Source organism: Leptodactylus fuscus, chromosome 4 (assembly GCF_031893055.1).
Source record: "Leptodactylus fuscus isolate aLepFus1 chromosome 4, aLepFus1.hap2, whole genome shotgun sequence".
Classification (NCBI taxonomy): domain Eukaryota; kingdom Metazoa; phylum Chordata; class Amphibia; order Anura; family Leptodactylidae; genus Leptodactylus; species Leptodactylus fuscus.
The window spans coordinates 207592080-207606068 of record NC_134268.1 but is presented as its reverse complement, the minus strand read 5'-3'; the positions used below and the strand labels follow the sequence as shown (position 1 = coordinate 207606068).

Below are 13989 nucleotides of genomic sequence, written 5' to 3'. Positions count from 1 at the left end.
TGATTTTGGTGCATTTCTGATGCATCTAAGGCCATTCGGAATAAAGTGTCACATATTCCTGCATCATTTCTTTGGTAACTTAAGTTTTGCAACAATCTACCTTCAAATTTGAAATAAAGAAAACCTTTCTATAAACCTTCTTGAGGCTGGAGCCCCACGTAGTGTAATTGCCCCAAATTGGCCACAGCGGAAACGCCACGGCAAAAACCACAGCTTTTTACATTTACAGCAAAGTAGATGGGATTCTAGCTAATCCCATCCACGCATTGCAGAATATAATCTGCAGCGGAAATGCTGCAATTTCAGAATCTCTTGCATTTTTGCTAATCGCAGCAATAGGTATAACGGAAGCAAACTCTGCGGACTTTCTGTGAAAGGCACTGCAGGAAAAATAACAATGTGTTTCCACGCCAGATTTCCCCGCAGTGCTGCGGCTCGCTACCTGGGGCTTTAGCCTAAGGGCGGGTTCACATTTGCGCCCAGTCTCCGTTTTGCAGGTCTTCGTTTCCTGTCCGAAACTGGACAGGAGAAGGAAGCATGTAGGCATTCTTCAATGAATTTTCATTTGAATGGGTTTGAAAAGTGTCCGGCCGTGAGCGCCGGTGAGTATTTTGTGCTCTCTGTGATTAAACCTTTTTTTTTTTCTTTTTTTAATGGGACACAAAGTTGGACATGCAGGACTTTGTGTCTGGTTAAAAAAAAAAAAAAAGGTTTCACCATGGAGAGCACAAAACGCTCACCGGCGCTTACGCCAGACGCTGTCCGACAGAAGACAGAAACCTGAAAAACGGAGTTCGGGTGCAGGTGTGAGCCCACCTTAACTGTTTATTTATTTTTTTATTTTTTTTATTTGCGGTGTTGCACCTTAGGCCACACCCACCTTCTGATAAGCCACACCTTTTCTATATATTGCATAGAAAGTGTCTAAAACGATTGATAAATATGGCGCTAGGCAGTGTTTTGGAGCAAATTATTCCAGAATATGGAAGGCAGTATTGTGTCAGTAAACACATTTCTTCAACTGATATTACAGCAACATACAGTAAGTATGTAGCTGTTTATAACATAGCATATGCAATATATAATAATAATAATACATTTTAATTCTATAGCGCCAACATACTGTATTCCGCAGCGCTGTACAATTTGTAGGGTTCAGATACAGACAGAAAGATACATTACAAAGAACTTCATTTCACACAATGGGACTGAGGGCCCTGCTCACAAGAGCTTACAATCTATGAGGTAGAGGGGGTGACACAAGAGGTAGCAGGGGCGGCATTGCTTATACAGAGGTCAGACACTTCTGTAATAGAGGTGACTGTCATTACACAAATAATACTGTATGAGCCGTCACTAGTCGTGTCCTGTAACATGTGGATGGAGCTTGAACAGATAAGTTAGGCTGAAAAGGCACCATATCAAGTGGGGTAGTGTGGGAGCGGGGACAGAGGAGGGTTAAAATTTAGGGATTCTAATTGTAGTACGGAAGGGTTGACATTAGGAATTGTGATAGGCCTGTCTGAAGAGATGTGTCTTTAGTTTGCGCTTAAAGCTGTAGAAATTGGGAGTTAATCTGATTGTCCGGGGTAGAGCATTCCAGAGAAGTGGTGCAGCTAGGGAGAAGTCTTGTATACGAGCGGGGGAGGTTCTGATAATAGAGGATGTAAGTGTTAGGTCATTGAGTGAGCGGAGAACACGGGTTGGGCGGTAGACAGAGATGAGGGAGGAAATGTATGGAGGTGCGGCATTATGGAGAGCCTTGTGGAGGAGAGGGATAACTTTATATTTTATTCTATAATGAATAGGCAGCCAATGTAGTGACTGGCACAGACCGGAGGCATCGCTGTAGCGTCTAGCCTGATAGATGAGCCTGGCTGCTGCATTCAGAATAGATTGTAGAGGAGAGAGTTTAGTGAGGGGAAGACCGATTAGTAAGGAGTTACAGTAGTCAAGGCGAGAATGAATCAGAGAGACAATAAGTGTCTTTAATGTATCTCTGGTAAGGAAAGGGCATATTCTGGAGATGTTTTTGAGGTGGACGTGACATGAACGTGCGAGTGATTCAATATGAGGGGTGAAGGAAAGGTTTGCGTCAAACATGACCCCGAGGCAGCGGGCATACTGCCTAGGAGTTATAGTAAGGCCTGAGACTGCAATGGATATATCAGGGACAGATATATACACTCCTCAACACCAAGAAGGAAAAGTCTTGGAATTTTGGGAATCACAGGATGGATAAATATGATAATGATATGCAAATGTTAAAAAAATGGAAAACAAAATATTCAAAGCATCTTATATTATTCAGTATTGATGTACAACAGGTTCCCTTTACGAGATTTAATTCACTGCTTCTGAAGAGGAGTTTACTTAATGACATTTGATCATTAAATAGCCCCGCCCACTGGACTCCGAAACACAAATCTATATATCAATCTGTTCTGCTCCTCCTGCTCTATAACCTGCTGCTCACAGAGAGGACCCCATAGTCGGTGTGACAGTTTCACTGCAACAGATAGAACTCATTGTGTCTATGGTATAACACTTGTAGCAAGATCACGTCTTACCTTATCAGTCCTTCCACTGCCTCCATCTTGTTCTTGCTGGTGATACTAAGTAAGTCACCTCCTATAGTTCTGCAAAATTCTCTTGCTTCAAACCAATTCCTTTTACCATGATTTTTAGCCGAGTAAAACTGTTGGAAAAAACAAACAGTATTGATATAAAATATTCTACTTCAGACTAGTTAACACTAGAAGCTCCCATTTGAAGCAATGGTAGAAATGTTAAATGACCCTTGTCTGGGACTTCTAGTGTTAAACCGGTTCAGGGGTAGGAGTATACAATCTATAAGGAGTGGAAGCAGAAACGACAGAAGAGGAGAAATAAGATGGAGGAGGAGGAGGTGCACGGTGAAATTATGTTATCTGTTAGCAGAGACCGCCAGGAGGAATGGGATGCCAGTGACCACGAGCCGCCATCTTACACTTACCATGAAACATGAGTGGTCTGATGAAGTCCAGTTACTTGGACATGTTGGTTCTGGTGTTGTTGTTGGGATGGGCGGCGGTGTCACTCCTTGTGCCCACTTCTTGCACACATACTTTGTTTTCTCATCACAGTTTATAACATCCCATAATCCAGCTTTGTTTCCAGTTGCCATAGCAACACAGCCCCGTCTTCTGTCTATGAAATGTAATTAAAGAAGAATAATTTTGTTTTCAATAATCAGCACAGCATAAAAAATAAATAATATTTATATCTCGCCGATCCCCCGTGGGGTTCATTTCAAAGCTGCTCAGGTCCCTGCTGAAGCCAACTGGCACCATAGCATGATAGAAGGGGAATCTTGGAGAAACTCAACTGTATGACAATGGAAGAGTATAAGGAAAGGGGTTGTCCTAATAACAAAATTCTTTAAGGCTGAGGCCCCACATTGCGGAAACGCAGCTTCTTTGGCTGCAGATTTTGCTACGGTTTTTTGAGCCAAAGTCAGGAGTGGATTGAGCAGAAGGTAGAAGTATAAGAGCTTCCTAAGTGTTTCCCATTCCATTTGTAGCCATTATTGGCTTTGGCTGAAAAAAAACACAGTAAAATCTGCAACAAAAAAAGATGTGTTTCCGCAACATGGGGCTTCAGCCTAAAGGGGTTTTCCAGAAGGAATAACATGGTCACAGTGGGCTAAAAAAAAAAAATAATGTTCACTTCAACAATCCCCTCCTGACCCCATTCTAGTGATGCCTGGGCCCCCTCTAGACTGTATTTCCTGGGACATACAGATAATATCTACTACAAGATGGGAAGTAGGAGACCTGGACAGTACAATTTGGTTAACACCATTTTGGTTTGCAGAACAGCAGATGGAGGTGACATATGTTATATCTCCATGAGCATTGACCATGATAAGAATGGACAATGGACTTACCTGGCATGTCTGCGTTCCAGTGCGTGTATAAAACGTCTTGCCCATTGGCCCATGTGAAAGTGTTCTTATCCTTGGTATCTGAGAGCCCTGTCCAGAAATATTTCTCTGGTCTAAACCCGATCAGACTTGTTATATAGGCCTGTTCAACCCTGCAAGAAGCCAATATTAGTAGTAGAAGCCTTGTAGTTTGTGGAGCAGAGATCAGGATATTCAGGATTTCTGCTTGCTGTCATTCCATAGGAGGTTTCATTTTTTACTCCAGTATGGACATGTGGTGGACACAAAGGTGCCGATAACAAGCCCCTACTAACCACATGACCATAACTCGCCTGTACTATGTATAAGTAATAATCACCTGTCTTCTACAGTCAGCAGGAAGGCTCCATTATTATTACATGTGCTGCTCGCTTCTGTAAATGTACCAGGAGATTCCCCTATTACATAGCAGTAGTAGCCGTGTCTCTTCTAGCCCTGGTGACAGAGAGATCAATAATAAATCATTATTTACTTCTACTGACTCCCCAAATACTTTTTTTTATGTAGATTGTGCTCCCCATATAGGGATCACAATGTATTTTTATTTTTTTTGTTACCTATCAGTATGTCTTTGTAAAATGGGAGGAAATCCATGCAAACACAGGGAGAACATACAAAATCCTTGCAGATGTTGTTCCTGGAGGGATTCGAACTCAGAACTACAGCACTGCAAGGCTACAGCGCTAACCACTGAGCCACCATGTTGCCTGGACACCTCAAATACTTAATCCCTTCCCACCACCATCCACCAAGTGGCCACCATCTTTAAACACCCAGCAGAAGACGGGAAGAGGTTAAAGAGAATTTTCCAAACTCTTATATAATACAAGAATTCATTTTTATAATATAGAGAGATAATATTATATAAAATAATATGAAATATAATATACATATGTCATTGTGCGTGTGTATATATATATATATATATATATATATATATATATATATATTATTTTGGACTATTTTATAGAATACAATATGTTATATTTTATCATTTTTGCAATATAATATGTATATATATACAGTATATATATATATATATATATATATATATATATTATACATCACACTGAAGGCATCAAAACTATGAATTAACACGTGGAATTATATACTTAAGAAAAAAGTGTGAAACAACTGAAAATCTGTCTTATATTCTTGGTTCTTCAAAGTAGCCACCTTTTGCTTTGATTACTGCTTTGCACACTCTTGACATTCTCTTGATGAGCTTCAAGAGGTAGTCACCGGAAATGGTCTTCCTACAGTCTTGAAGGAGTTCCCAGAGATGCTTAGCACTTGTTGGCCCTTTTGCCTTCACTCTGCGGTCCAGCTCACCCCAAACCATCTCGATTGGGTTCAAGTCTGGTGATTGTGGAGGCCAGGTCATCTGTAGTAACCCCCCATCTCTCTCCTTCTTGGTCAAATAGCCCTTACACAGCCTGGAGGTGTGTGCAGGGTCATTGTACTGTTGAAAAATAAATGATGGTCCAACTAAACGCAAATTGAATGGAATAGCATGCCACTGCAAGATGCTGAGGTAGCCATGCTGGTTCAGTATGCCTTCAATTTTGAATAAATCCCCAACAGTGTCACCAGAAAAGCACCCCCACACCATCACACCTCCTCTTCCATGCTATGCGGTGGGAACCAGGCATATAGAGTCCATCCGTTCACATTTTCTGCGTCGCACAAAGACACGGTGGTTGGAACCAAAGATCTCAAATTTGGACTCATCAGACCAAAGCACAGATTTCCACTGGTCTAATGTCCATTCCTGTTCTTTAGCCCAAACAAGTCTCTTCTGCTTGTGGCCTGTCCTTAGCATTGGTTTTCTAGCAGCTATTTTACCATGAAGGCCGGCGGCTGCACAAAGTCTCCTCTTACCAGTTGTTGTAGAGATGTGTCTGCTGCTAGAACTCTGTGTGGCATTGACCTGGTCTCTAATCTGAGCTGCTGTAAGAGTCCTTTCACACGGTGTAACGCGAGGCGTTTTTTGTGCTTATTTTGTGCTTATTTTTACGGCCGTAAAAAGACGTTTCCATTGAGTTCTATAGTAAAATACGTACATAATTTTACGTCCGTAATTTTACGTTTGTTATTTTACGGATGTAAAATTACGGACGTAAAATTGCGGACGTATTTTACTATAGAACTCAATGGAAACATCTTTTTATGGCTGTAAAAATAAGCACAAAATAAGCACAAAAAACGCCTCGCGTTACTCCGTGTGAAAGGACCCTTAACCTGCGATTTCTGAGGCTGGTGACTCGGATAAACTTATCCTCCGCAGCAGAGGTGACTCTTGGTCTTCCTTTCCTGGGGCAGTCCTCATGTGAGCCAGTTTCTTTGTAGCACTTGATGGTTTTTGCAACTGCACTTGAGGACACTTTCAAAGTTTTTCCAATTTTTCGGACTGACTGACCTTCATTTCTTAAAGTAATGATGGCCACACGTTTTTCTTGACTTAGCTGCTTTTTTCTTGCCATAATACAAATTCTAACAGTCTATTCAGTAGGACTATCAGCTGTGTATCCATCTGACTTCTGCACAACACAACTGATGGTCCCAACCCCAATTATAAGGCAAGAAATCCCACTTATTAAACCTGACAGGACACACCTGTGAAGTGAAAACCATTTCCGGTGACTACCTCATGAAGTTCATCAAGAGAATGCCAAGAGTGTGCAAAGCAGGAATCAAAGCAAAAGGTGGCTACTGTGAAGAACTGAGAATATAAGACAGATTTTCAGTTGTTTCACACTTTTTTGTTAAGTATATAATTCCACATGTGATAATTCATAGTTTTGATGCCTTCAGTGTGAATCTACACTTTTGATAGTCATGAAAATACACAAAACTATTTGAATGAGAAGGTGTGTCCAAACTTTTAGTCTGTACTGTACATATGTACTATATATATATATATATATATATATATATATATATATATATAGAGCTACATATGTCATTTTATTTAACTCCTCTGGCATTGGTGAAACCCAGTACTAGTGATTAGTAATCCTGTGTAATGTTATTGCCGGAGGAAGTTTCATCCTGTCGTACATTTCAATGGATGGTTGTTGTGTTCATGTAATAGATGACTGGGCCAAGTCTACCAATGACAGGTATGATCTCTTATGATCCCCCTATACTCTAATAGGCCATATGGATGGGGCAATCCTGATATTATAACCCCACATATAATGTTCTTTACCTTATCACATCCAGGGTTTACATTGATATCTTGCTCTGGACCATCTGGCAATGAGTTTCTTTTGCAAATATATGGAAACTTTTTCTCACATATCTGGTCTGACCATTGTCCGTCCTGTGTAAGAATGTATTACAAGGTTACCATCATCTTCATCTTCATGGTTTCCAGGTTCGCTATCCAGTATACGTTAAATAAATCTTGACCATTGCTGTTGATTTACCCCCTACTAGTAAAATCCCTCCATAGACAAGCTGGGGTACACTTTAGGAGAGACCTTTAAAAATGATTTTGTGCTAAGTAAATTACATGATATCCCCCCAGAAATGAATTTGACAAACGTCCTCCATTGTAACGATAATGTAGGAACTAGAGATGAGCGAACACTAAAATGTTCGAGGTTCGAAATTCGATTCGAACAGCCGCTCAATGTTCGTGTGTTCGAACGGGTTTCAAACCCCATTATAGTCTATGGGGAACAGATACTCGTTAAGGGGGAAACCCAAATCCGTGTCTGGAGGGTCACCAAGTCCACTATGACACTCCAGGAAATTATGCCAACACCTCTGGAATGACACTGGGACAGCAGGGGAAGCATGTCTGGGGGCATCTAACACACCAAAGACCCTCTATTACCCCAACATCACTGCCTAACAACTACACACTTTCCACATTCAAAAAAACCTCTATCAAAGTGGGAAAATACCTGGAAACCTTCTTTACTCCCCAAATGGATGGACACAAACCCCAATTTAAGCTCAACAAACAGTAACAACCACCCCTTTAAATCACGTTCCCCATGACAACCACAAATGGAATAGGCAATGGGAATTCCAAAAGCCCTCACCCTTAACTGTCATTTTGAGTGTGTGTGTGTGTGTGTGTGTGTGTGTGTGTGTGTGTGTGTGTGTGTGTGTGTGTGATGTGGTAAGACCTTCCAAAATTCACTTTTCTAGCACTTAACATGAGCCCTTCCAAACAAAGTTACAGGACCTTAAGCTGAGCTACCAGCAGAGATTGAGGCCCTTGGCATGAGTAGAGCCTTGCACCAGCAGTGTTTTTGGCACTTAGGGTGAGTTGAGCCTTGTACCAGCGTGTGTCCCTTAACATCAGGCGGGCCCTAAGTTCTGCGCTTTGCACAAAAGTTCCACATTAACTAGGCTGAATGGTACAAAGATTAGTAGGCCCGAGAACCAGGAACAGGTCTTGCAATGGCTGTCGGATAACGCTTAAAGCACATTGTCCACCAGCCAGTCAGCCTCTACCTCCTCTTACCCAACAGTCTTGTCCTCCTTCCACCCAAAATTCCCAATCTTCCCAGAACAATAACCCCAACTGTCCCTGCTCCCCAGAGCTGTTCTCCCTTCCTTTGACTGTACCGCAACCTGCCCCTCCATTTCGCGATTCCACGGACCTAACAGACGAGTATCTGTGTCCAGATGCTCAAACACTAGAGTCTCCTCCATACCATCTCCGGTCGATTTGGTGGCGGATGAACAGCAACCCACCCTCATCGACGACGATGAGACGCAGTTGCTGTCAGGGAAGACAGTTGACATGCACATTGTGCAGGAGGAGGAGGCGAGACAGGAGTTGGAAGAGGAGGTGGTGGACGACGAGGACACCGACCCCACCTGGACAAGGCGGATGTCAAGCTGGGAAAGTAGTGTGGATGTTGAGGCAGGTGCAGCACCAAAAAGGGTAGCTAGAGGCAGAGACATGTCCAGAGGCAGAGGTCAGCTGCTTTGCCGAAGCCAGGCCAGACCCGGAATGTCCGAAGATGTTCCCTTTTGTACCCAGCCCAGAAAAACTCCCCCATCGAGGGCACGTTTCTTGAAGGTGTAGAGTTTTTTCAAGGAATGCGCCGAGGACAGATATAGTGTTGTCTACACAATTTGCCTCTCGAAATCGAGTAGGGGCCCTGAGAAGAGCAACCTGTCCACCACTTCAATGCACCGTCATTTGGAATCCAAGCAATGGAATCAGTGGCAGGCAGCAACGGCAGGACAAACGTCGCCCGCCGTTCATGCCACTGCCTCTGCTCACAGTGCTGGCGATGCACTCCAGAGGACGAGCCAGGACATCACTTCATCTGCCTCCGCCACTTTGTTGACTTCTCCCTCATCCTCCCCTGTTTCTGTCTTATCTCCTTCTCCTGCACCATCAAAGGCACCATCAGGTGCTTCTTTACAACAACCCACCATCTCTCAGACATTGGAGCGCCGGCAGAAATACACCGCTAACCACCCACCCACGCAAGCCTAGAACGCCAACATCGCTAAACTGCTGGCCCAGGAGAGGTTGGCGTTCCGGCTTGTTGAAACTCCCGCCTTCCCGGACCTGATGGCAACTGTGGCACCTCACTATGCCGTCCCTAGCCGTCTCAACTTCTCCCGGTGTGGCGTCCCCGCCTTGCACCAGTACGTGTCACTCAACATCAGGTGGGCCCTTAGTTCCGCGCTTTGCTGCAAGGTCCACTTGACCACCGACACTTGGACAAGCGCCTGTGGTCAGGGATGCTGCTTATCTTTAAGGACAGGCAGGGTGAATGTGGTGGAGTCTGGTCCCGGGGTGCAAACTGAGGTACCCTATCTCCTCTCCCAGGCCAAAATTCATGGCAGGAGTAGACTGAAACCCTACGACGCTGCAACCTCCACCACAGCTACTAGCGGCAAACGCTAAAACAATGGTGTGGGGAGACGTCAGCAGGCGGTGCTGAAGCTCATCAGCTTGGGGGACAGACAGCACAGTGCCTCTGAGGTCAGGGATGCCATCCTGGCTGAGATGGCATTTTTTTTTCCCTGCTACAGCTGGGGCCTGGCATTTTTACGCCTGTGATAATGGCTGGAACCTGGTAGCGGCTCTGGAGCTTGCCAGCCTCCAACACGTTCCATGTTTGGCCCACGTCTAACCTAGTGGTGCAAAGTTTTTTGAAAACATACCCAAATGTACCGAAGCTACTGTTGAAAATGCGGCGCTTGTGCGCCCACTTTTGCAAGTGCACAGGAGTCGCTGCTAGCCTAAAAACACTCTAGCAAGGCCTACATCTGTCCAAACACAGGCTGTTGTCCGTCATTCACACACGCTGAAACCCTACAATACCATATCTTGAGCAGGGTGTGTGAGCTGCACAGACCTTTGATGGAGTTCCATCTACAAAACCCAAGGGTTCCTCAAAGTCAGCTCCCAAAGTTTCTGCACCATGAGTTTCCAGGGGTGGCAGAGTTATGGCTAGGGGCAGAGGCATGGATAGGGATGATGTCTAGGGGCAAAAGCAGTGTGGATGTGGAGGCAAGCTAAGCAGGAAAAACTGGGGGTACAAGCTAAGGCATGGACTGGGGTGATGTCTAGGGGCAAAAGCAGTGTGGATGTGGAGGCAAGCTAAGCAGGAAAAACTGGGGGTACAAGCTAAGGCATGGACTGGGGTGATGTCTAGGGGCAAAAGCAGTGTGGATGTGGAGGCAAGCTAAGCAGGAAAAACTGGGGGTACAAGCTAAGGCATGGACTGGGGTGATGTCTAGGGGCAAAAGCAGTGTGGATGTGGAGGCAAGCAAAGCAGGGAAAATGGTGGCTAGAGGCAAAGGGATGTCCATAGGCAGCAAGGGCAAAGATGCAAAACTCTCCCCTGTTTCAAGAATTTTCCTGACTTGTCTCCCCACAAAACATTCCTGGGAGGAGGGCTGAAACACCACCCTCCTCCTCCTCCGCTGTTAGATTGACCCCAGCTACGAGCTGAAAACGCTGCAACACTGGTGTGGGGAGACGTCAGCAGGCTGGGCTGAAGCTCATCAGCTTGGGAGACGGACAGCACACTGCCTCTGAGGTCAGGGATGCCATCCTGGATGAGATGGCAATTTGTTTATCCCCGCTGCCCCTGGGGCCAGGCTTTTTTGTCTTGTTGGAGGGCTCTGGAGCTTGCCAGCCTCCAACACGTTCCATGCCTGGCCCACGTGTTCAATGTAGTGGTGCAATGATTTTTAAAAACATACCCCAAATTAGCTGAGCTAAGGGTGAAAGTGCGGCACTTGGACACCCACTTTCCCAAGTCTACAGTACCTGGAGCTAGCCGCAATACACTCCAGCAAGGCCTACATCTGCCTGAAGCACCTACTGTTGTGCGAGGTCACCACACGCTCTAACCCTAGATACCGTATGTTCAGCAGGGTGTGTGAGCAGCAGAGACCTTTGATGGAGTACCAGCTACAAAACCCAAGGGAGTCAGCTCCCTCACTTTCTGCACCATGAGTTTCCATGGGTGGCAGACTTATGGCTAGAGGCACAGGCATGGATAGGGGTGATGTGTAGGGGCAAAAGCAGTGTGGATGTGGAGGCAAGCTAAGCAGCAAAAACTGGGGGTACAAGCAGCCGGTGACATCATCACTGACAAGCACAGCTGTCTGTCAGCTGACAGGCTGACTTTCACCAAAATGAACAGACAATGGATAGACTCATCATATACATGTCAGTTACATGACAAATTTAGTGCAATTTGCAAGTCCAAGATGGGTTGGAGATCTGCGGAGAGGAATCTCACCACCTCTTGCGGGTGCCATCATTTGGAAGGCAAGCCCTGGGCTCAGTGGGTGAGAGCAAGCGCAGGATAATCGTCGTTTGGCCTGGCGGCCACTGCCTCTCCCACTGTTGACAGGGCTGGCGCTGCAGTCCAGACCAGCAGCCAGGACACCTCCACATCTGCCTCTGACACTTTGGGGAGTTCACCCTTATCCTCACCTTTTCCTGCCATTTCTCCTTTTGCCCGCGCCATCATGCGCCTCTTCCCAGCAACTCCCCATCTCCCAAGCCTTTCATTTCATGCTAAAGTACAGCGCAACCCACCCACATGCCCAAGGCTTCAACGGCCTCATCTCAAGAAATCTGGCCCAGGAGATGTTGGAATCCCGGCTGGGGGACACTCTGCCCTTTTTGGGCAGAGTGTCTACTGCGCCACCGCACTGTGCCGTCCACACCAGCACTTTCCCCCAAACATGAGGCAGTCCCTAAATTCAGCGCTTAGCCCTAAAGTTCCATGTGACCAGTTACGAATGGACAAGTGCATGCGGACAGGGACGCTACCTTTCAATTTGGGCACAGTGGTTGAATGTAGTTGAGGCGTGGACCGGGTCGCAAAATGTGGTGGCCTGACTTGTCTCCCCACACAACATTCCTGGGAGGAGGGCTGAAACACCACCCTCCTCCGCTGTTAAATTGACCCCAGCTACGAGCTGGAAACGCTGCAACACTGGTGTGGGGAGACGTCAGCGGGCCGTGCTGAAGCTCATCAGCTTGGGGGCCAGACAGCACACTGCCTACAAAGTGAGTCATGCCATCCTCGATGAGACGGCAATGTGGTTTTTGCCACTGCACCTGGGCCCAGGCATGTTGTCATGTGTGATAATGGCCGTAACCTGGGATTGGCTCTGTAGCTTGGCAGCCTGCAACATATTCCATGCCTGGGCCACGTTTTTAACTCATTGCTGCTAATCATTTTAAAAAGGTACCCCAATGTTCCTGAGCTACTGGTGAAAGTGTGGCGCTTGTGCAGATAGTTTTTAAAGTCTATAGTTGCCGCTGCTAGCCTCTATGCACTCCTACAACGCCTGTACCTGCTGGAACAACGGCTGTTGTGCGACGTCTCCACACTGCTGGCACTAAACATATCATGTGTTGAGCAGAGTGTGTGAGCAGCACAGACCTTTGATGTAGTTCCAACTCCAAAACCCTCGGGTTCGTCAAAGTCAACTCCCTCAGTTGCTCAACCATGAGTGGCCATGGGTGGCAGACTTATGTGAAATCCCATCCCATCCATTGCACTGGACACGAAACATTAGCATGCGCTCAGCACAACTTCGGATATGGCAGCTGCGTTAAGCAGGGTGCAGGGTACAACACAGACCAGGCCGAGCACCAGGAACAGGTTTTAGAAATACTGCAGCATCCGCCATTTCCTTCCAATTTTGGGGTTTTGGACCCGCCACCGACTTGTCTGGACCTCAGTGGGGATCATGAGACACAGTTGCCATCAGGGCAAGCTGTGGTCATGTGCGGTTTGCAGTAAGGGGCCAGTGCGCAATTGGAAGAGGAGTTGGTGGATGACGAGGCCACCGACCCCACATGGACAGGGGTGATGTCTAGGGGCTAAAGCAGTGTAGATGTAGAGGGAAGCTAAATCAACAAAAAACCTGGGTAGAAGCAAAGGCATAAACTGGGGTGATGTTTAGGGGCTAAAGCAGTGTAGATGTGGAGGGAAGCTAATTCAACAAAAAAAAACAGGGTAGAAGCAAAGGCATAAACTGGGGTGATGTTTAGGGGCTAAAGCAGTGTAGATGTGGAGGGAAGCTAATTCAACAAAAAAAACAGGGTAGAAACAAAGGCATAAACTGGGGTGATGTTTAGGGGTGAAAGCAGTGTAGATGTGGAGGGAAGCTAAGCAGCAAAAACAGTGGGTAGAAGCAAAGGCATGCAAAACTCTACCCTGTTGGAAGACTTATTCCTAGGTCTGGAACACGTTAATGGTCCCCCTGGACAAATTACTGCCACTCAGGGGCCTAGTGTCACCAGGAGGGACAAGTATAGGCGCATGTTGTGGGAATACCTGGCCGACACCAGCTCTGTCCTCTCCGATCCCTCTGTGCTCTACAGCCTACACTTATTTTCTCATCTTTTTTTCTGCACTGCACATCTCTTGCCTGCTTCCTTTGGGATCTTACAAGTGGTGGTCCACTTCCAAAGATGGTAATTTCACTAGACAGTGTAACGGGAGTAGCTGAGGGATCGCTGTCTTAACCACTTTTTGGCACAAAATTAACTTCCAAAGCCA

At 45.9% G+C, this 13989-nt stretch overlaps 1 protein-coding gene across 1 annotated transcript in view; it reads right to left on the bottom strand.

Moving 5' to 3' along the window:
• The window catches only part of LOC142200943 (macrophage mannose receptor 1-like), a 102360-nt gene that overhangs the window by 54720 nt on the left and 33651 nt on the right, over positions 1 to 13989 (bottom strand). Inside the window, 5 exon segments of the mRNA XM_075271689.1 lie at positions 2571 to 2698; positions 2996 to 3185; positions 3925 to 4077; positions 4284 to 4399; positions 7176 to 7289. Coding sequence (XP_075127790.1) covers positions 2571 to 2698; positions 2996 to 3185; positions 3925 to 4077; positions 4284 to 4399; positions 7176 to 7289 — 701 coding nt within the window.